Source organism: Pelodiscus sinensis, chromosome 1 (assembly GCF_052426305.1).
Source record: "Pelodiscus sinensis isolate ZL-2025 chromosome 1, ASM5242630v1, whole genome shotgun sequence".
Classification (NCBI taxonomy): domain Eukaryota; kingdom Metazoa; phylum Chordata; order Testudines; family Trionychidae; genus Pelodiscus; species Pelodiscus sinensis.
Window position 1 is genome coordinate 87,373,618 of NC_143052.1, and position 20,337 is coordinate 87,393,954.

Genomic DNA, 20,337 nt, shown 5'->3' on the forward strand with positions numbered 1-20,337 from the left:
GAGTTATAGATGTACGCTGAAAATATGGTCCTAAAGTCTGTATCAAGTGAGTTGACACACATTTTCTTCCAGAACTATTTCTTGATTGGCTTTGTGAAGCAGCATAACAAAAGCCCTGGTACAGGTATGTGCAGTCCATGGGGAAGAAGCAGTCTTCAGGAAAATAAATGATGGGCAGGAGGTTACTGTCTCTGAGAACAGACTGTGAACTTGGGCAAAATGAGGACACCCTTCTATCCTGCACCTAGGAAGTAATCAGGCAGTGCAATTAATTTAATGAAAATGGATCTAAACCAAGCTGAAATTCTGCCAAGGACATTTGCAGTGAGAAACTTTAGTCAGAGGCAAGCCTGTTAGGATTAGCCACTAGAAATTGTTTGTTTTTCTGTGTAACCCTTTTATTCTTATTATCTTCATTATTCTCTTGAAGCCAGAACCCTTTTAATACAATTGTTTTTCACAATAAACATATCTCAGTGCTGTAGTATTATCCAAGGACCTGATCCTTTTGAGTTGAATTATACAAACTGGGATGTGCCCTGTTTCCTTGCGGACAGCAGTGCTGATATTTGTGAGTGTTCAGCTACAGAGTTAATGTTTCAGAGGGGGCTCAACTGCCTGGGGTATGTTTATTGTGACCCTGCAAGGCACAGCAAGGGCTGCCATTGCACAGAAGAGAATGTGGGTAGCTAACAGGCTTGTGGTGTCACAGGAACTGACACCCAATTGAGTACAAGCAAGTCTCCTTGCTGAGGATGGCGGGGGTGGAGGCAGAGAGGTTACAAGGTGGCTCATAGCCCAGTGTACTGTTACAGATGGGCATCTTAACTTCTCTTAGACTTAAACTTACCCACAGAGTAGCTGGTCAGAATGGTGTGAAATGAAATGCCTACATGTGCTCAGGCTGTCTTGTAATCTGGAGCTGCTGAGACTTCCCCTTGCACACTTCCTCACGAAAACAATCAAGGTCCATGTATCACACACGAGCCTGCATTTAAACAAGCATGTAAAGAGCCTGGGTGCAGAAGAAATCAGGAGTGGGTTTCAATATCCTTTCAACAGGAAATGTCAGCCTTTTCCTCCTGCTTGCAATAGACCACTTGAAAATCCAGTCCTAGGGATTCGCTCGTATGACTTTCCTGGCTGAGCTCGGCAAACTTCCAAGGAATTGGGTAATGGCTTAAAACTGCAAGCTGGTCTCTATCAATACTGGCTTATGGTCTTCATATCGTCTATAGTAGGCTGTGGGTATGTCTCTGGGGGAGCTGGCACGACAAGGCGTGATAGCCAGGGAGATATCGCTTGGCTTCTGGGGCAAATGAATGTACATGGAAGAGGCAGATGATGTTATACCTGGTCGCAGAACCACTTTTGGGAAGACATGGATTTCAGAGCACAAATTTGGCATGGTTGGCTGGTGTGAATTCTCCAGACTCCTGTTAAAGGCAAAAGTGAGAACAAATCAGTCTCGTAATAGGACACGTCTCCCTTTGTTTCAACCCAACCCATTGGGCTCCATTCTATTAGAAATACACCAGGACAGTAGGCAGCTAGCATTTCTATGCTTATGGCAGCGTGGTGCAACCTTCCAAAAGGCAGCAGGCAATACTGTATTTAATGTGCTGCATTGCTGACCAGGCATGAAATAAGGAAGTTGGTAAACTCTTCCCTACTGCAAATCTGCCTTCCAATGCTCAGGGAGGACAAAAGGAAAATGGAGTTCTGAATTAATCCTTAGTAGGGTTCTAGTTATTTTGCAAACCAATTGCAGCTGATAAATCAGGACAAATGAGTAAATTCCTAAATGGGAGAGACCCAGTCTTGCAGGAAGGGTTGCTACAAATCAGAATTGTGATGCTTTAGCAGAACCCAGCACTGGGACAGCTGCAGTTTAGCATTACAACATCATAGCAATTCTCATCCCCCAATCTGCTCTGACAGGGCAGTGTTTGTGCAGGGGTGGGGAGGGAGAGAGCTCAATATTATGTTCTGTCCATGATGTGGAATAAAAGCCTTCGATGCCTTATGTACAAAGAAGGGGAAGGGATCTGCAATTAATACTTCCCCCAGTGAAGAAGCCAGTCTGTGACTTGGGGGCTCTTCCTACGAACATTGTTGGATGTAACCTCTGTGGGTGAGCAGTCTCTATTGTAATGGCAACAGCAGTACCTTTGGAATCCCTGGTTACTGCACCCTGCCAGTGCCCCAGGGTACACAGAACTACGGAGGGTGGAGATGCGGTAATCAAGCCTGCAGTGGTGCTTCAGTTTCCCCAAAGCTCCTTGTTGCTTCTCCATTTCCTTGTTTGGGGTATCGGCTTGCCTTCCCCCCCAGCCCGTCCTGCTGAGCTGTTGCCTGGAAAGTGAAGTGAGAAACAATTAGATGTGCAGCAGAAAAGTTGCATTGGGCTCACGTTTTGGTGAGAATCAAAGGCATAAAGATTTTTCCGGGGTGCTGGTTTGAAGAATAAGTTGCAGTCTCAGTTAGTTGTATTTTTCAGAGCCACTTCATCAGAATGCAGAAAAATGTGTCTCAAAGAGAAGACAGGCTGACTTAATAGGCAGTAGGTTTAAAACAAATAAAAGGAAGTTTTTCTTCACTCAGCGCACAGTCAACCTCTGGAACTCCTTACCAGAGGATGTGGTAAAGGCTAGGACTTGAAAAGGGTTCAAAAAAGAGCTAGATAAATTGGAGGTTAGGTCCATCAATGGCTATTAGCCAGGATGGGTAGGAATGGTGTCCCTAGCCACTGTTTGTCTGGAAATGAGTGACGGGAGGGATCACATGAGAATTACCTGTTGTGTTCCCTCTCTCTAGGACATCTGGTATTGGCCACTATCAGCAGACAGGATACTGGGCTAGATGGACCATTTGTCTGACTCAGTATGGCCATTCTTATGTTCTTTGCTACACCTGAGACATTTTGCAGACTAACACATTGGCAAAGTTGATTATTTACGGAGAATGATGGTGGTTTTGATAGAACATTTCTCAACAAAAATTCCCAATTTCATTTGAAAACTATTAACCAGGTCTACCTTTTACCATGCCAGGGAGCAATGGCCTGAGATACAAATGCTGCATAGACAGTGCATAAGGTGACTGGGGAAGGGGGCTGACTTCAGTTACTCTCCCTTCGTCCAGGCAGTCTGCACATGCAGGAGTCTGTGTGTGGCATCGAGCCCTACTTACTCAGACTTTCACTGCAACGTGAGAGAGAGCAAGATGTGAATGGGTTAACTCTTGCTGTGCTCCCCCCTGTTGTTTCCCAAGGCTTTATATTTATATACAGGTCATTAACTAGATATTTCAACTCAAATTTATTCTGTTTAACTCTTAAACTACATTAGACTGTGCTACTTAGTGCAATGTCCCATCTCCGATAGTGACCAGTAACAGATGCTTCAAAGGAGGGTTAAAAATAATCCCATTCACAATTATGGAATAAGCTGCCTCCAAGGAAAAGTGTCCTAACCCCCATCACTCAGTGGGTGGCTTGAAGCTTGAACATGAGATCTTTAGAGCTCTTTAAAAATATCCTCTCTAATGTAACGGTAGATGTTCCCATAGTGCACATTTATGTCTATTGCTCTATCGTACGAAGCACTTGTCCATAATGCTTTCTTGTAGCAGTGAGTTCCGCAAGTTTAACTAAGCATGATGTAAATATGTATTTCCTGTTGCCAGTTCAGTTTATCCTTGTTCAGTGTTTCTTAGAACAAGGAGCTGACCTATTCAAAAGGGTTCTAGTTACTTCTGGCTGTTCTTCACTAGTCAATAAGTGCAAGGATTTGAGACACAAAGGGGAAGACTCCAGCTCTTCCAGGACACCTAGAGTTTTCTGTTGTGTGAATGGAACAAAGTTGATCAAAGAGAATCTGCCAGATATTGGGTATACATATGGTGTCTGGTCCCAGACGACCTAGGAGGCCTGCTGGATACATGTGACATTCTCAGCTGTATAGAATGAAAACTCCTTGCTATGAGCAGCAGTGCCCTCTGTGTGGACTGGTCGCTTTGGCTTGATGAAGTAGGGAATTCCCTACACCCTCCCTCCTCCTGAATTTCCCACACAACCTTCTAACCCCAGTTACATGCAGTGCTGCCAGTTTAGTCATTGGTTGGAAAATGGAGTTGAAATTGAAACATTAATACTCTAAAAGCATATGCAGTATATGAGAAAATACTTGGTACCCGAGAGAGCATAATGGGTTTAAGAAGTATAAACAAAGACTTGCTTCCTCATACAGCTGTTATTTATGACAATGTTGGTGCCCTTTTCAGCTATCTTGGCCAACCTAATAATTTCAAATGATTTGTAAGCAGGGTCTGAATGAGTTTCCCCTCTCCTCCTCTCCCTCCCCCCCGACAGCTAGTGATGAGCAGGTGGTGGGTGGAAATGCTTCAGGACCAAAGTGTATTAACAGGAGCACATCTACTCTGCTTAGGTATCCAGCAGACCAGAGCCATATGTCCCACGGTGATGGGAACTGGAGCAACTTGGCAGGTGCTTTGCTTCCTGCCATCATGAAGAGTGCAAGGGTGGGAGGTGACTTGCTGCTGCCCCGTGCCAGGCCGCCCTAGTAATCCCTGGCTCACATTGCTGGGGGGATGGGATAAGGGGGCAGTGCAGGGGCAGGGGGATTTGCCTTAGGCCCTGTGCCCTTCTAGGAATGGCCCTGCAGCAGACAAAGTTGTGCTGCCCAAATGATCAGTTTTGGCTGGGATTGACTTACAAATTGCTGATAATTGGGTCCACGTGCTTAGATCTGCTATGAGAGAGTGCACCTGTGTAAGCCACACCCCAGCCTGAAATCACTGAGAGCAGGATGGAACCTTCAGAGACTAACTCAGAGCTCACAGTGGCAGGGTGTAGCAGAAGGCGATGGCGCAGAGCCATTAGGGATGGAGCAGTGGAGTGAATGGTGGCATGACAAACAACAGCGCCAGAGCATTTGTTTCTTGGACCATGTTTTACTGACTTTGCTCCGGAGTGCTAGATTGTGAGTGGGAAATGTATATAATGTTTCCTAGGAGGCCAAGATTTTTAAAATGCACTATTTAACAAGAACGTTCGTTCTCACCTCATTGCTATCTTGAGAAGTCATTATCTTGGGGAATTTTTCTACTAAGTGTTTGTTATAATTTTTAATGTAAGAATGGTCATACTGGGTCAGGCCAATGATCCATCTACCCCAGTATCTGGTCTTCCAACAGTGGCTATTCCAGGTGCTTCAGAAAGAATAAACAAGGAATCATTTAGTGATCCATCCCCTGTTGTCTATTCCCATCTTCTGGAGATTGGAGGCTAGGGACTCCCAGACCTAACTATCCTGGCTAATAGCCATTGATGAACATAAACTCCAAGAACATATCTAGTTCTTTTTTGAGCCCTTTTTTGAGTTCCAATGTTCCCTCTAATCCAGTGTTTCTTAAACTGTGTTCTGTGGCACACCGGTGTGCCACGAGGCAGTTGGAGGTGTGCTGGGAGAACAGAGTTAAAAATGGCCACGCTTAAAGGGGGAGGTGACCTTTTACCCGGCCTCCCCCCCTTTTTTTGCTCAACAAAAAAGTCTTCGGTGTTCCCCATTAAATATATAATTATTTGGTGTTCCTCGGTCTTAAAGTTTAAGAAACACTGCTCTAATCTTTTCTATCCGTGTGCAACCTTTTTTCATCTATTTGTGCAATAAAATTTTGTGCAGAGGCATGTATGAATATGCACCAGCAGAGCGCTGTGGGAGCTCTTCTAATTGGATGGGTGGCATCCGAATCTTTCCTCAGTAACTGCACAAGTGCACAGCTTATAGGGAATATTGCTCTGTTCTAATTTTGACCTAAACAACACCCCTGGCAAAAAGTTCCACAAGTGACTGTGCATTGTGTGAACAAGTACTTCCTTTTGTATTAAACTTAATGCCTCTGAATTTCATTGGGTGATGCTTAGTTTTTGTGTTAAGTGAAGAGTAAATAACACTTCCCTATTTATTTCCTCCACAACAGTCAAGATTTTGTCGTAGCCCCTCTTAGTCCTCTCTTTCCTGAGCTGAAAAGCCCAATTCTTTTTAATCCTGCCTCATATGAAATCTGTTCCATACCCCTAATCATTTTTGTTGCCCTTTGCTGTACCTTTTCCAACTTCAATGTATTTTTTTTTGAGATGGGGTGCAAGATGTGGGCATATCATGGATTTATATAGAAAAAGTGGAGGCGCTTGATTTGCCAGGCTCATCATTCAAGCCAGTACTGACAGCCTATCTGAAAAGGCTGCAAAACACCATGCCTCTGGACTGCATCAACAAGCGGAAAGCTTTATAAGCCAGTCATTGTCAAAGCTGAATTTAGAACAACTCAATGAGGCTTTTAAGAATGCTGGAGACACAATTCAGTTTGTGAAGCAATGTAGCTGTTACATCATACTTTCTATTTAAGCAGGGGAGACCACACACTACAAACTGGAGGCTAATGTTAAATGCATTGTGACTGTTAATCCTGAAACTGAACACTGGTTCTGAACAAGTCTGGCAAATGCCTGCTGTTTTTCTAAAAACTCAGCTGATTCTCTCTAGAAGCATGCAAGACAACAGTGGAAGACTAAGCAGTTGAAAAAGTGAAGAACTCTCTCACCATATTCAAAAAAGGTGCATACATAGCTGATGAATATGCCAATGCAAATAGACATCAAGTATTAAGTCATGGTGTAGATTATCTTGATGTGTGTGGCAAGCCAGTAGATGCATTCTAGTTGTTCAGGTTATAGAAGATGCATTTGATAGTCACAAACTTCTCGGGATGACATAGTGGAGAACAAGCTTTGCTCAATGAAAAGCGTAACCCTAATCTCTGCAGAGGCCATCTACTTCAGCTAGTGCTAGCTAGTATGGGCTGCAGCATCTTCACAAGACAACCAAAAGTCATAAAGGTAATGGTTTTGTTATACTCATGGGCTATGTCTACACTCTCAGCTTCTTGCACAAGTACAGCCACTCTTGCACAAGAATCTGCAGAGCCTTCACAGCCCTCCCGCTCTTGCGCAAGGAAATTTACAGTACAGCATGGTAAGACATGGCTTCTAGCACAAGCGCTACGCTCTTTTTTTAATCAGGTGTAAGCCTTGCGCAGGAGCTCTTGCGCAAGAAGGCACTGTGGATGCTCGGCAGGGATTTTTTGCGCAAGAAAGCCCTATGGCTAAAATGGCCGTCAGAGCTTTCTTGTGCAAGAGAGCGTCCACACTGCCATGGGTGCTCTTGCACAAAAGCACAGCTGACACATGGCAGTGTGGATGTTTTCTCACGCAAGACTTCTTGCACAAGAACCCTTGCAAGATGTTCTTGCGTAAGAAGCCACCAGTGTAGAGAGAGCCTTGTATTCCAGCAAGAATCCAAAAGAACTGAACATCTTGGAAATAAATAGAAGGTACATTGGGACTGAAGTTCAAATTAGTTCAACATGGGAAAACCTGCTGGCTTTCTCATGAGCAATTCTTGGTTGTAATTACTGGCTTTGGAAAGTATCTAAGTAGGGAGACTGGTGGACTATTTTTTGTCACTAAGATCAGAGAGGACTATTGCCATTCTCTCTTGTGGAGCTACTGTTGAAACCACCTGGCTCATTAAACAATGTTACCCAGGCTTCTGCTACAACACTAGGAGATCTGTGTCCAGCAGTAGAAGCTATACTTGGATCGATCAGAGCGATCCATTGAAAGCGTACTCGAAGAAGCAAAGACGTTACCAGCAAAGGGGCTGCTATGTGATCAGGACAGAATAGCGAATTTTGAACAGAACTTGGAATGTCATGTGATGAACAAATGAAGATTTTACTTCAACTTTTTAATCCCTAGAGATTCGACCCAATCTTTGTGCTATGTTTCCTTGTGATGAAAGTCACAACAGCTACAGTAGAACATTCTTTTTCCTCATTGAATAGAGATCTGTGTTCTGAAGTCACCTTCTACCTAATCATGAGCATATCATGAAGGACTGGAAATAATGAAACTCCAAGAAGACACCAAAGAGTAGTGCAAAATGACAAGAAACCAAGAAGAATGTAGATGTTGTGCTTCATAGTTTGAGTAGCTAACTGTAATTTGTGATTTTAAAACACAAGTTAAATGTAAAGGCCATGAAACATTTTTTCAGTTTTTACTCTAGTGGCATACAGCCTACCTTCACCCTCAGTCTCAACACTCATTGGCCCTCACCCCCAATCTTGTAATTAGCCCTTTGCATAGGTGGACTAAGTTTGTGCTTTCACCTGCTTTGGACTATTTTTCAGACATCGCTGCTTCACTTTTTCTTTCTCAATCTGAGGCAAATCATGTAGCGAACCTCTGGCTTTCCCTGCCTTCCTGAAAGGAATTTTAGACTCTCTACACGCCTTCCACTTTGCTGTTAAACAGCTGTTGCGCTCTAGAAACAGTCACATCCCAATTTTAAAGAGAGAAGAGTTAAATATGGTATCTAACAAACTGCAATGGGAACGTATGTCAGAAAAATGTGATTACACAGCCTGGAATTTGAGGACCAATGAATATATCTAATCACCTGCTTTGCCACATGATTAATGACGACAAGCGCTCAAGAACTCAGTGTTGCATCCCCCTTGGAAGAGCACTTCCAGGAGCATGGTGTCCATGACCTTGTAGAGGGCACTGCTGTTCATCCATCAAGGTCAATGAGGACCACCTAGTGTCATCAGTTTAGTTGGGGGTGGGTTTGGAGATGGCTGATTAGTCCAATCCGAGCCCGAAATTGACGGTTACAGTGGGGACATGAAAGATCGGACTGCCGACCGGAGGAAGAGAAGATACCAGCCCTGGACTTGCGAAGAAGACGTTTCTCTGCAGCATAACGCAGTCTCTTTTGTTCGTGGGCTATTGCACCATCATGTATTCATCTGCACCAGGCGGAACGATCATCAGCAATACTCTCCCAATTTCCGAGATCTATGTTACAGTTCTTAAGGGAGGCTTTAAGAGTGTCTTTGAATCTCTTCTTTTGACCTCCAAGATATCGCTTGCCGTGTTGTAATTCACCATAGAGCATCTTCTTGGGCAATCGATCATCGGACATGTGCACAACATGGCCAGCCCCCTGTAGAGGGCACTAGTGCAGTCCTGACTTACAGCCTGAGAAGAGTGTCATCTGCTGAATCACCAACACCCATCCTAGCCCACGCCATCATCTTATTCTAATTCTGTTTAGCTTTTGAGGTCTGCCAGGTGAGTTCGGGGAAGTCTCTTGTTAAAATCCAGCCATCATGCTGTAATGGAGCATGTAGTGACTTCCCTGTTTTTGCATCACCCTTTTCCTGGCTTTCCCAGGAGTGACTGATTGCTGGAGTTCATAACCATTTTGGAAGAGCAACTGTTTGGAATACAGTACATCGCATTACAGTAATCTGGAGAAGGATATTTTGCTTCCCTTCACCCCGAACGTCGCGTGTGCCTGTAGAAGTTGAGCAGTGTGCTCTGTTCCCTGAACTCAGTCTAACACACAGAAAATTTAAACATTTCCAGCAATTGCATTCCGTATGTTCAGCATCCTTGTGCTGTTACCTCCTTCCTTGGTTATGAGAGAACATTAAGTAGCACAACAAATAGATTCCTTCAATACCGTAGCTCCCCTCCCTGTGCAGCTCTACATCTGTGGCATTGGCTTTAGCTTGGGCTAAAACTGATATGCTTGCAAGAGTCCTTTGTTAAAGTTCTAGCACTCTTAATAGCAATACAGCTGTAGAGGAACTTCTCCAGCATGACTTGTTTGAAAAATGGGTTTAAGTTTTATTATAATACACTGAATGCCCTTTTTTCATGCTTAGCCAAAGCAGTTCCTGCAAATCGTTTGGTAGAACTGCATGACACAGACCTAGAACTCCCACACTGTTTCAGTGGAAAACACAAACTCTCTGCACAAGCGGCCCTGGAGCATATGGAACTATTGTAGCATCTGTGAATTTCCAAGTAGTGGAGCTCTTTGTCCAGCAGGTGGCATTACTAGCTTTTCAATTGGCTCAGGAACAAGCTTGGTGTGGAGTTGTTTTCCACCTAGTTGACCCAGTACTTCTGCAGCACATACAGTAAACCAGAGTTTGTGCTGTAAGAAAAAAGCAAAGAGGGGCCAAGGATTATCCAAGCCACCACTGATGAGCTAATGCTTACCAAGATGTTTCCTAGCAATGAAACCACAATTTAATGAACACTTCTCTTTTGAGAACCTTCAGATTTGCTGCTATTGGAGAGATTTAAATTTAAGAATAAAACTGGCAATCTAAAGGAAAGCTTTTGGAGGCCACATCTACATGGCAAGTGCTACAAAATTACAGCTTCAGCTACTCCTGTGCAGTGGAGCGTATTCCTATCTCATTGGAAGGGGCTTCTCTATCAATGTAGCTAATCTACCAGTTGATGGATTTTGCTGCTGACATATCTAAATTGGGCGTTAGGTGGCCCTAACTTGGATGCTCTGAGTGCTAAAGTATTCACATCTGAGTGGAGTTGCTAAGTTGATCTAATTTTGCAATATAGACCAGACGGAAGTGTGTCAGGAGGGAACCTGCAAACCTATAATCATCTTGCCTCAGTTAAGAGCAGTTCAGCTTTCTCACCAAGTGGCACAACTGGATTAGCTGCCTAGAGCCCAGTGGTCCTGGGGCATGTTTCTCTGCTGTAGAGAAGTGCATGAGCTTGAAATACTGGATTACTCATTTGGAAGCAGCAAAGCAGTCCAGTATTTAGTAGAGACTTCCACAAATATGGAAAATACTTCAGGGAATTTTGTGTCAATGCATGTGTACAGAATTCATGTCCCATGTAGGTTTCTTTGCTTCCCTGCAGGAAAATGACTGATAGGGGAGCTGCAAGAGCATTTATATACCATTTCCCAACAGTGTGGACGCGTTATTTAAAGCACCCAGAGCAACTGGCAGAGATGAATCACCGTGACTCCTACCCTGAGTCAGAATCAGCTGCTCGTCCCTTATGCATTGTAGGGAGGAGGGGACAGGACTTCCTTTTCCCCTGCAATGTGTGGCTGAGGCTGTCAGCCCCAGCAATCTCCCTCAGCTGTGTGAAGTTCAGCATCCTCCCCTGTTTCCTCCTCTATTTGCTCCTCAGTTTTGGGTGGAGAGGTCATTGTATGGAAAACTTCTCCCCATCCTCTCTGTGCAGCTGGACTGTCAAGACCCAGACACTCCTGCCAAGCCTTACCTGGTACATCCAGAACCCCCAGTCGTCCCTCGCCGAACCTTACAGAACTTCAGCTTCTGCATCTAAAGCTCACCCCCACCCCCAGACCACCCACCACTAGAACTAAACCATGTCCAGGCATGGAATTCAGGGCAACATCCAGATCCCAACCCCACCATGCTCGTAATCCACCCCTTCTCACTTCCCTTTCATCTCGTGCCCAACCGCCCTCTCCTGAGGGCCTGGCATGGGGTGGCAGCAGGGCTTGGACTCCCTACACTGACTGCAGCATCAGAAACTGCCAGAAGTACAGTGACAATGGAGCAACCCAGCAACCTGCTTTGCTCCACTACCATCTCCCAGCTGGGTTGCTCAGCTTCATGATAGTGGGAAGCAGAATGTTCCAGCCCCAACCTGCTCCCCTCCCCTGAATGATTCAGGGCTGAAGGCTGTCGATTGGGGCCGGGGAGCTCTGCTTCCCACCACTTCAGTGAGTATTAGTGGCTGACCCTCTGCCTGTGGTGTGACGCGATGGGCCAGTTACCTGGTTAAATGTAGTTTAACTGGTTAACATTTTAAATGGGATTTTACATCCCTAGTACAAACAAGTCGTCTGTATGAAATTTTAGTTTGTACTGACTTTGCAAGAGCTTTTCATGTAATCTGTTGGAAAACTAGACAAACACGTATATAAGATGATGTGCCCCCTGGAAGTCCTCTGTATCCCCAGGGCTATCGGTAAATTGTCCCAGAGTTACATTGTCTGTTAAACATTGACACCTTATTTTTAGACTGATTTTATCTCTTTTTCAGCTTTCAGCTAAGGGACGGTGTTGTAGCTTCCTCTGCTAGATGGAAAATCCAATTATTAAATATTTATTCCCCATGTGGCTATTTATAGACTGTTAATCAAAATACCCCGACCCCTCTCTTTGTTAAGCTGAATAGACTCAAGGAATTCAATGACTATAAAGCATGGTTTTTAACCCTTTAATAATTGTGGCTCTTCTCTGTACCCTCTCCAATGTATCAACATCCTTCTAGAATTATAGGCACCAAACTGGACATGCTATTGTAGCAGGGTTGTACTCATGCCAAAATAGCCTCTTTATTCCTGCTCAGGATTCTCCTATTTATTCATCCCAGGATCCAATTAGCGCTTTTTGCCTCAGCATCACAGTAGGGGCTCACGTTCAGTCTACTATCCACCAAGACTCCTACATTTTTTTCATTCAAAAACCTACCTGCCTCACTGCTCCCAATCACACCTTATCAGCCTTTGTGCATTAAGAATGAGCAATGGTGGCAAGATGATAGGTGACGGGATCCTATCTGAAATCCAGAGGTACTTACTCCTCCCTGCGCTCCAGCCGTGCACGGTTTCTCAGCAGCCGGTCACGCAGGCAGCATGCAGCGAAGGAGATAGACATGCTCAAAATGATCACACCGCTGATGAGCGAAGCTATGACGGCTACCCGGAAGCCTTGGTCAAGAGGCTTTGGGATGGCTGGAGAGAGAAACATGAACCATGCCTGTAAGGAGTTCGGGGCTGGCCACATTAGTTCTGACAGATTGAGGATAATTGCTGGGAATTAGCCCACTGCTCAGAGCACTTTGTAGGGAGTGGCTGTCAGGTTGGCACTAGCTCTCATTCCAGGGTCTGAAACTATCCATTCTCTCCAGGGCCTGATCTCCAAGGCCTCACACCACTGCCGTCCGGCTCTAGCATGTGGGGTAGCAACCCTTTCTCTCCTGCTACCCTTCCATGGGTTGGGTTTCCAGTTGTGGCAACCCAGTGAGGTCACTGAACCACAATCCCAGCCAGAGGGAAGGCTGTTTCTTCAAACCTCCCCCATTGCAATCTTCCCCCAGCCGCCTGCTGCTTTATCACACCACTTCTTTACTGCTGCAGCTCTCTGCCTGCTGTGAGAGCTTGCAGCTTTTCTGGGCCCTCTGTGAGATTTGGCTGAGCCACACTTCTGTGAAATGAGTTTGACTGGCATCTGCGTTCCTATCACTTCCTTCCTCCTCTGGGATTACTGTCCAGGCAAACAACTCCACCAAAGTGTCAGACTTGGAAGAATGGTGGCTGTAATGGGGGGCAGGGACTTGAGTCCCCAGCAGCTGCGCCTCCGCACTGGCCCATCCACATGAGCACCTGGAAGCAGACACAGCTCTACATTCCTGAGATGAAACTACCCTGTTAGCAATACATTGACTCTTTCTACCCAGTCAGTCCTGCAGCTGCACTTCTCCCCACCAGTTCATACATCTGGCCATTTGTGCCTCCAGCTAGCTGCCATTTCTTATCTGAGTTACAGGAGCACATGTGTATTGGGGCCTGGATGGACAGTGTGAGAGAGACAGGCCCGGCCCCAAAGAGTTCACCATCTCAACAGACAAGATAAACTCCTGGGCTGTGTCTACACTGCACCCCTTTTCCAGAAAAGGGATGCAGATTAGACACTTCGGAATTGCAAATCCGCGGGGGATTTAAATATCCCCCGTGGCATTTGCATTTACATGGCTGCCGCTTTTTTCCGGCTTGGGGTTTTTGCCGGAGAAAAGCGCCGGTCTAGATGCAATTTTCCGGAAAATAAGCCCTTTTCCGGAGGATCCCTTATTCCTACTTGAAAGTAGGAATAAGGGATCCTCCGGAAAAGGGCTTATTTTCCGGAAAATCGCGTCTACACTGGTGCTTTTCTCCGGCAAAAACCCCGAGCCAGAAAAAAGCGGCAGCCCTGTAAATGCAAATGCCACGGGGGATATTTAAATCCCCCACGGATTTGCAATTCCGAAGTGTCTAATCTGCATCCCTTTTCCAGAAAAGGGGTGCAGTGTAGACACAGCTCTGGTGGAAGAAAGGGAATAGTGTTGGATTCATGACATGTTGCCTTTGTCCGCCTAATCACCGAGTAAGGCTATAATTTTCACAGCCTTGTTGGTGCTTAGTTCTGAGTATCCTGGAGCCTGAAGTGTTTAAGAGTCTCTTCTCTCCCCCCCCCCCCCATTTTTTTTCTTTCAACAAATGTAGCACTTTGGGGGTGGAGCCAATTGCTAGTCTTGCAATGTAAAGTCCTCTTGCTCTCGCCACCAAACTGGCATAGGTGGGGAGGGACGGGGGGGGGCGGGCAGGGATGGGGTAGTCTGGTGTCATTTTCATGTGTTGCTCTATTCCCCCCTTGTCTTTCCCCAATATCAGAGGGCCCACCTCTGAGAGGGATGAGACCGTTCAAATTCCCTGGGCTTGTTTTTTATTGAAATTCCTACTAACCTATCCAAGGAGTAGGCATTACAGCCTCCCACTAGTGAGTTGAGGGCCGGAGTGACCTGTCCATGGGGAAGTGGACTGAGATTGCCTAAGGCTTGAGGAGTTGTTATAGTGTTAACAATCAGTTAAGTCAATAACAACAAATGGTCTGGTAGCACTTTATTGACTAACGAAACATGTAGATGGTATCATGAGCTTTTCTGGGCACAGCCCACTGCTTCAGTGCTACCCGACCATTTGTTGTTTTTTCTGTACAGACTAACTCGGCTACCCCATGAAGCTGTTAAGTCCGTGCCAGCTGAAGTAATGCCACTGATTCACCTGGCCTCGCCTTACCTTCGCAGTGAGGTGCGGGGTGACTCCAGTAGGAGATGCTGTCTTGGAGGAGGCAGGCCAGCTTCCCGCTGCCCACCAGTTGATACCCCTCTCTGCACCAGTACACAATGACTGAGCCCAGAGAGATGCCGGTGCCCTTCTCAATGTAATAGGAACCGTAAGGTGGAGGGAGGAGCGTCAGGCACTGAACTTGGAGAGAGAAAAAGCAAATCGATGCTGATAATTGTGCACAAGCAGTTTCCACCCATCCAACTGCAGCTGCCTGTCAAAATTGTCATCAATGTGTTTCCAGCAGGCTGCTTGACACGAGGCATAGATCAATCAAGAAATGCCTGGGCTTGGACTAACTGGGTTGGTCCTAATCAATCTTTTCCCAGCTTCTGGCTATCCCCTCTGATGAGTGTCTCAAGGAAGCCAGCCAGTTTTAATGACTTTCTCTGGGAAAACTAGTGTGTCATCACTGAACCTCTAGCTGGCCCCACCCCCTGAACTTAGGGCTGACCACTTTGAGCAGAACTCCAAATAGAAAGGGCTTCTCATTATGCTTAGAGGGCAAAATGTGGCAGGAGAGCCAAGGAAGGAAGTTTGCTTTACATGAAAAATACATAAAGCATTTAGACTGAAGGGGAAACAGTCAAAGGGGACCTGCCAACATTTTTTTTAAAAAGTTTTAGTTTATTTCTGATATATTTTTTTAAAAAGGCCTGAAACGCCGCCCCCCTTTTTTTCCTGTTTTTATCCTAGAAATCAACAGAATTAGTGTTTCACTGGAGGATCCTGATTGGGGGCTTCAGGAATGTATATTATGAGCTCTCCAACTTTAATGAAAGAGATGGCTCTTTAACTCCCTTTCATCAATATGGTAATTAGCCACTGGAGTCACATGAGTTTAAAAGAATCAATAAAATGGATTCAGTGAGTCTCTTCCCAACTCAGTTGCTCCATGTGCTGCTTCCAGTGAAGTCGTTTCACCAGCTGGCCTGAAGCAATAGTGCCCTTGATGGAGGAAAGTAGCTAAGCATTGGCTTCCCTGATATTTGAATCAGGGCCACAGTACTTAAGGCCAAGTCACGGAGATCTGAATTTCATGCGTGTGGGTTTGCCTGCGTATTACTGCTGCTGCCCGTAGTTCAGGTAGCCTCCCACATTCCATTATACCACCACACTTTTAGCTGTTCATAAAAGCTTTTGAAAAACTAAATGGTTTGGGCTGAAATTCCCACTCCCTCTCCCCCTCCTCCCCTGAAGTATCTGCAAGAGGCTGATGCTTTGGCGGGACAAAGGAGGGGGAAGTTTCAGCTACATCACTTCAGCTGTTTCCTGAAATCAGATTTGTTTTACCCCTATTAAAAAAAATATTAAAACCATTTAGTTGAGATGCTCCAGGTTTGGAACAGGGCATTGGGCAGGGATCCGCCTGCTGTCAAATACAGCGTTTGGTGTTCCTGTGAACATTTGGCTAAACAGGGCAATGCATGGGGAGGGGCAAGGGTGGAAGAAGGGTCATATGCCCCCCCTCCCAATTCTGTGGTGGGGGCAGGGGCAAAGGGCTCTTCCAGCCAAGCTGCATGGCTGCTGCACTCTCTCAGGCAGCCTCTGCAACACTGCCTGGGACAGGAGATATCACCTGGTCCAGTGCAGCAGGACAGGACCCCCCCTGCCCCTGGGAATATAGAACGGGATGGGGAAAATGTGTGAGTCCGGGGCTTAGGGTGGTGTGGGGAGGAGTCAAATGGAGGTGGGGCTGATGCCCCCTTTGTGTCCCTCCCCCTGAGTCACCCATGTGGCTATGTATGTTTATAAGCCACCCAAGAAAAATCTGCCCATGCTCAGCAGAGGTCTGTTTAAAATGTGACAAGTGATCTCTGTGAAGATGCAGTCGATATGCACCAGCCCCTCGCAGCGGCCATGTGCAGCTGGGACTGCATAGACACCATGTCCGCTGATCAAGGAGCATGCTTTACCCCAGGGACATAGGGGCTGGCCAAGCAGGGTTTTATTGCAAAAGCTGCTGGTGGCTGCTTACCAGGGTAGGGTTACCAGGTAGTCATAAAAAAAATACCGGACACGCTTCATGGGGGGATGGGGGAGAGGGACCGGCCAGGAGGGGAGCGGTGCTGGCCAGGAAGGGGGGGGCAACGGGGCTGGCCAGGAGGGGGGCAGGAAACAGAGCTAACGGGGGGGGGGGGGCAATGAGGCTGGCCGGGGGATGTGGGGGAGGCAACGGAAAGCAGGGCTGGTTGGTGGAGGGGGATCAGGCGGAATGGGGCTGGCTGCAGGATATTGGGGGGGAGCAGCCAGTGGGGGTGGAGCTGGCTGGGGGAGCTCAGGAGGAGGAGGAGGGGAGAACTGGCTGCCAGAAGCAGGGCTGGAGGGGGGTGCAGCGGAGCCAGCCGGGGAGCATCTGGAGCAGGAACCAACTAGCCGGAGGCAGAGCTGGCGGCAGGGAGGGACTGGCCAGGGAAGACCGGGAGGAGAAGTTGGGGAGAATCAACCACCCGGATGGCTAGGAGGGGGCAGGGGAGCAAATCAGCCGGCAGGGAGCAGGACTGACCCGGGCTGTGCAGATCTCAGGGTGCTCCCGTTCCACGCGAGTTGGTCTGGCTGTGGCTCCACCATGCGCTTGACCAGCGCGCAGACGCATGGACTGGGCTGCCCCTCCTCCTCCTCACACGCAACCAGGGTTCCCAGTGCCAATTGCGCCCCGCCTCCCAGTCACTCCCCCCACCCCCGCCAGGCTTCCGTCCGGCGCCCAGCTGGAAAACCAGGAAATACTGGACATTGCACATGTCCAGTATTTTCTGGATTTTTTTACCGGGCAGAGGGCCCAAAACTGGACTGTCTGGTAGAAAACCGGACACCTGGCAACGCGACTGTGGCCCTGGGCCCAGGGACTGAGTGCAGGGGTGGGGGAACTGTGATGTGCTTCCCCTGCTGGTGACCAGGTATTATGAAGGAGGCAAAGAAGGAAGCAACCTGAATGGAATACAGTAATTATTCGTTTAACACATACCCGCTTAACATGTTTTTGCAATAGCACGATTTTTTTTTAGGGAACGTTTTTTGAATAACACAACTGTCCCCAAAATAACATGAAAATAATCAAGAGGCAGACTGCTTCATGCGGCAGTATAAGTTGGTGAAAACAGTGGTAATACACATGAGTAGATGAAAACACGTGGTCACAGCGCTTCTCCACTCACTCACATGTTTATCTTTGCATTTTGACAAACCGCAGTGACTTGCATTGCTAGATATCTAATGTTGATGTTGATGACCCAGCACCAACAAAAAATTGATTTTGCCACCACCACCTGAAACACAACCCCCACCTTTTCCATTATTTTTAATGGGAAAATTGACCCCGCATAACATGTTTTCGCTTAGCACGAACATTTTCAGAAATGCATCTATAGTGTTAAATGAGGAATTACTGTACAGCAATGTTTCTCTACCAGTGGTACGAGTACCCTTAGGGGTACTTGAGAGAAGTCTGGGGAGTACAGCAACACAACTGAAATTTGGAAAAAACTGAATTTGTGTTTAAGGTTTTAGAGCACTTTATTATTTTTGTACTTTTTACACCCAAAAATGTAATCGCCTACCCGGCTACGATTAAGTTATTTACACAAACGTGTTGCAATGGTAGAAAAAATGTGTGTGTGTCTGAAAACTATAGGTACTGGGGGTACTTATAATTTTTTTTTGAAAAAGGGGTACTTTATAAAAAAAAAGGTTGAGAAACACTGGAATACAGGAGCAAGGAGTGAGGGAGGGGGAGACAAAGCAGGAACAAGGGGGAGGGGCAGGAGCCACTGAAGATAGCGGTGATCTGGCAGGGCGGTGGGTTTCCAGAAGCTGGATGGGGAGCAGTAAAAAGAGGGTAGGCGTAAGGCAGGAGCACAACACCGGGGTGGAGGGGTCTGAGACCAGCAGACATTCTCCTGCACGTGGGCTGGCATTGAACACTTTATTCCCGAGGCTCAGCATTCCTTTGCTGGCATGCAAAGTGTCTGCATCCCCTCCCATGGATGATATACTTCAAAGGTACCAGCCTTCTGAGCCCAGGGCCTCTGGGAGCTTACGGGCTGCGGCTCTGAACATTCCTGCCCAGAATGCTTGTGCATCCGGAGTTCAGCCTCTTTGTGAGACCAGGATCTAGGATGCGGCAGGGGGGCAGAGTTTATGGTCATGTAATTAAAGTCCATATCAGAATGCACCTGGACAAATTGACCCATTTAAGGTATGGCAGTGGGGGAAGGATAAGAAAAATCTGTGTTCCATTTTTTGCAGCTCAGTCTTAATTGTCTTTGACTTGTTCCCCTTTACACATGACTTCATTTTCATAGCGTCTGTCAATGTTCCTTCTAATTATTTTCATCCATGTGCAGAATAAATTTTGTTATGTGCACCAAAGCATGTGTGAATGTGCATCAACAGCAACACATGCTGCCAGTTGCGGGTGCTCTCCTAATCCACTGGGAGGCAAGTGAATCTCTCCTGTGGGGGTGTCCAAACACACAGCCTACAGGGAAAACTGTCCAGCTTCAGCCCTTGATAACAAAGGTTAAGTGTAGGACAAGAATAGATGAGTCTATCAGTGTGACAGAGGCTGGGAGCACTGGGGAGAGAGCATGCACCTCCCCTTCAAGTTCAGAGCACCTTCTGGTGCTCATGTGTGACTGGATGCTTGTAGCCCAGTTAACAAACCCTACAGGATACGCCATTCAGACCTCTGTGACTAAGGAGATGGTCTGCATAGGGTGGAGGGGGAAGTGAGGACGGCACAGGGGAATCTCCCCTATAAATAAAAGGTTCAGAGCTTTCACCTCCCTTGAAGATTTTACCTGTACAGTTACAAAGCTCTCACACTGCGGGGCCGTTGCTGTGGTGTTGGCGGCTATGACTCTAAGCAATAAACATGCATGTACAAGCAGAGTGACTCTCCGCTTATCGATACCAGGTCTACCAGCACTTGTGCAGGACAGCGCTAATATTCTGCACTTTCCTACCAACCCCTCGTGCAAACCAGCGATGGGGCATAGGAGACCCTCACCCACCATCCCTTCACCATGTTGCCAACATTTGTCCTGCCGCAGGGCGCTGGCTTGCTACCGTACCTGACAGGTTGCTATGGATGTCGGTCCTATTGGCAAAGTCTCGTTGGAAGCCCTTCCCCATGCTTGCAGCTCCAGCGAAGGCGGCCACAGAATTAACGGCATCGCTCCAGGCGAAGGGGAGGCAGTTCCATGCCAGCATGCACAGAGCTAGGCATTTCCCAGCCCTGTCCCCCTTCATGCTGCCAGGAAACACAACATCCTGGGCACTATCCTGGACACGGCCCAGAACCCCAACTGCCTGTGTCTGGTCTTTCCTTCGCTCCAGGGCAGGCTCATGAGGAATCAGCTGGGTTCTTAAGACTTTGTTAAGCCTCCCTCCAGGAGCGAGCGGGGGCTTGTTCTCCAGAGGATTGTCTCTGCCTCACTTACTCTGCCACCAGCCTTGTGCTGAGCCCCTCTTCCCTCCTTGCTAACAACTGGGA

The 20,337-nt window shown here is 46.9% G+C and overlaps 1 protein-coding gene across 1 annotated transcript; it reads right to left on the reverse strand.

The window, feature by feature from the left end:
- Positions 1-1,131: 1,131 nt before the first annotated feature.
- On the reverse strand, positions 1,132-20,131 carry LOC149525597 (sushi domain-containing protein 3-like). Its single transcript, XM_089780544.1, has 5 exons — positions 19,916-20,131; positions 14,796-14,984; positions 12,542-12,695; positions 2,170-2,355; positions 1,132-1,436 (listed from the first exon to the last, which is right to left on the reverse strand). The coding sequence occupies exons 1-5, from the start codon at positions 20,091-20,093 to the stop codon at positions 1,181-1,183; spliced, it is 963 nt and encodes a 320-aa protein (XP_089636670.1). The 5' UTR covers positions 20,094-20,131; the 3' UTR covers positions 1,132-1,180.
- Positions 20,132-20,337: the final 206 nt, after the last annotated feature.

Excerpts from the sequence above, each read along its gene's own strand:
- LOC149525597 (XM_089780544.1), bottom strand. The coding sequence starts at position 20,093 with ATGAAGGGGGACAGGGCTGGGAAATGCCTAGCTCTGTGCATGCTGGCA. Across the intron at positions 14,985-19,915 it reads CATCCATAGCAACCTGTCAG|TTCAGTGCCTGACGCTCCTC; the intron begins GTACGGTAGCAA and ends TCTCTCTCCAAG. Across the intron at positions 1,437-2,169 it reads AGTAACCAGGGATTCCAAAG|GAGTCTGGAGAATTCACACC; the intron begins GTACTGCTGTTG and ends TGCCTTTAACAG.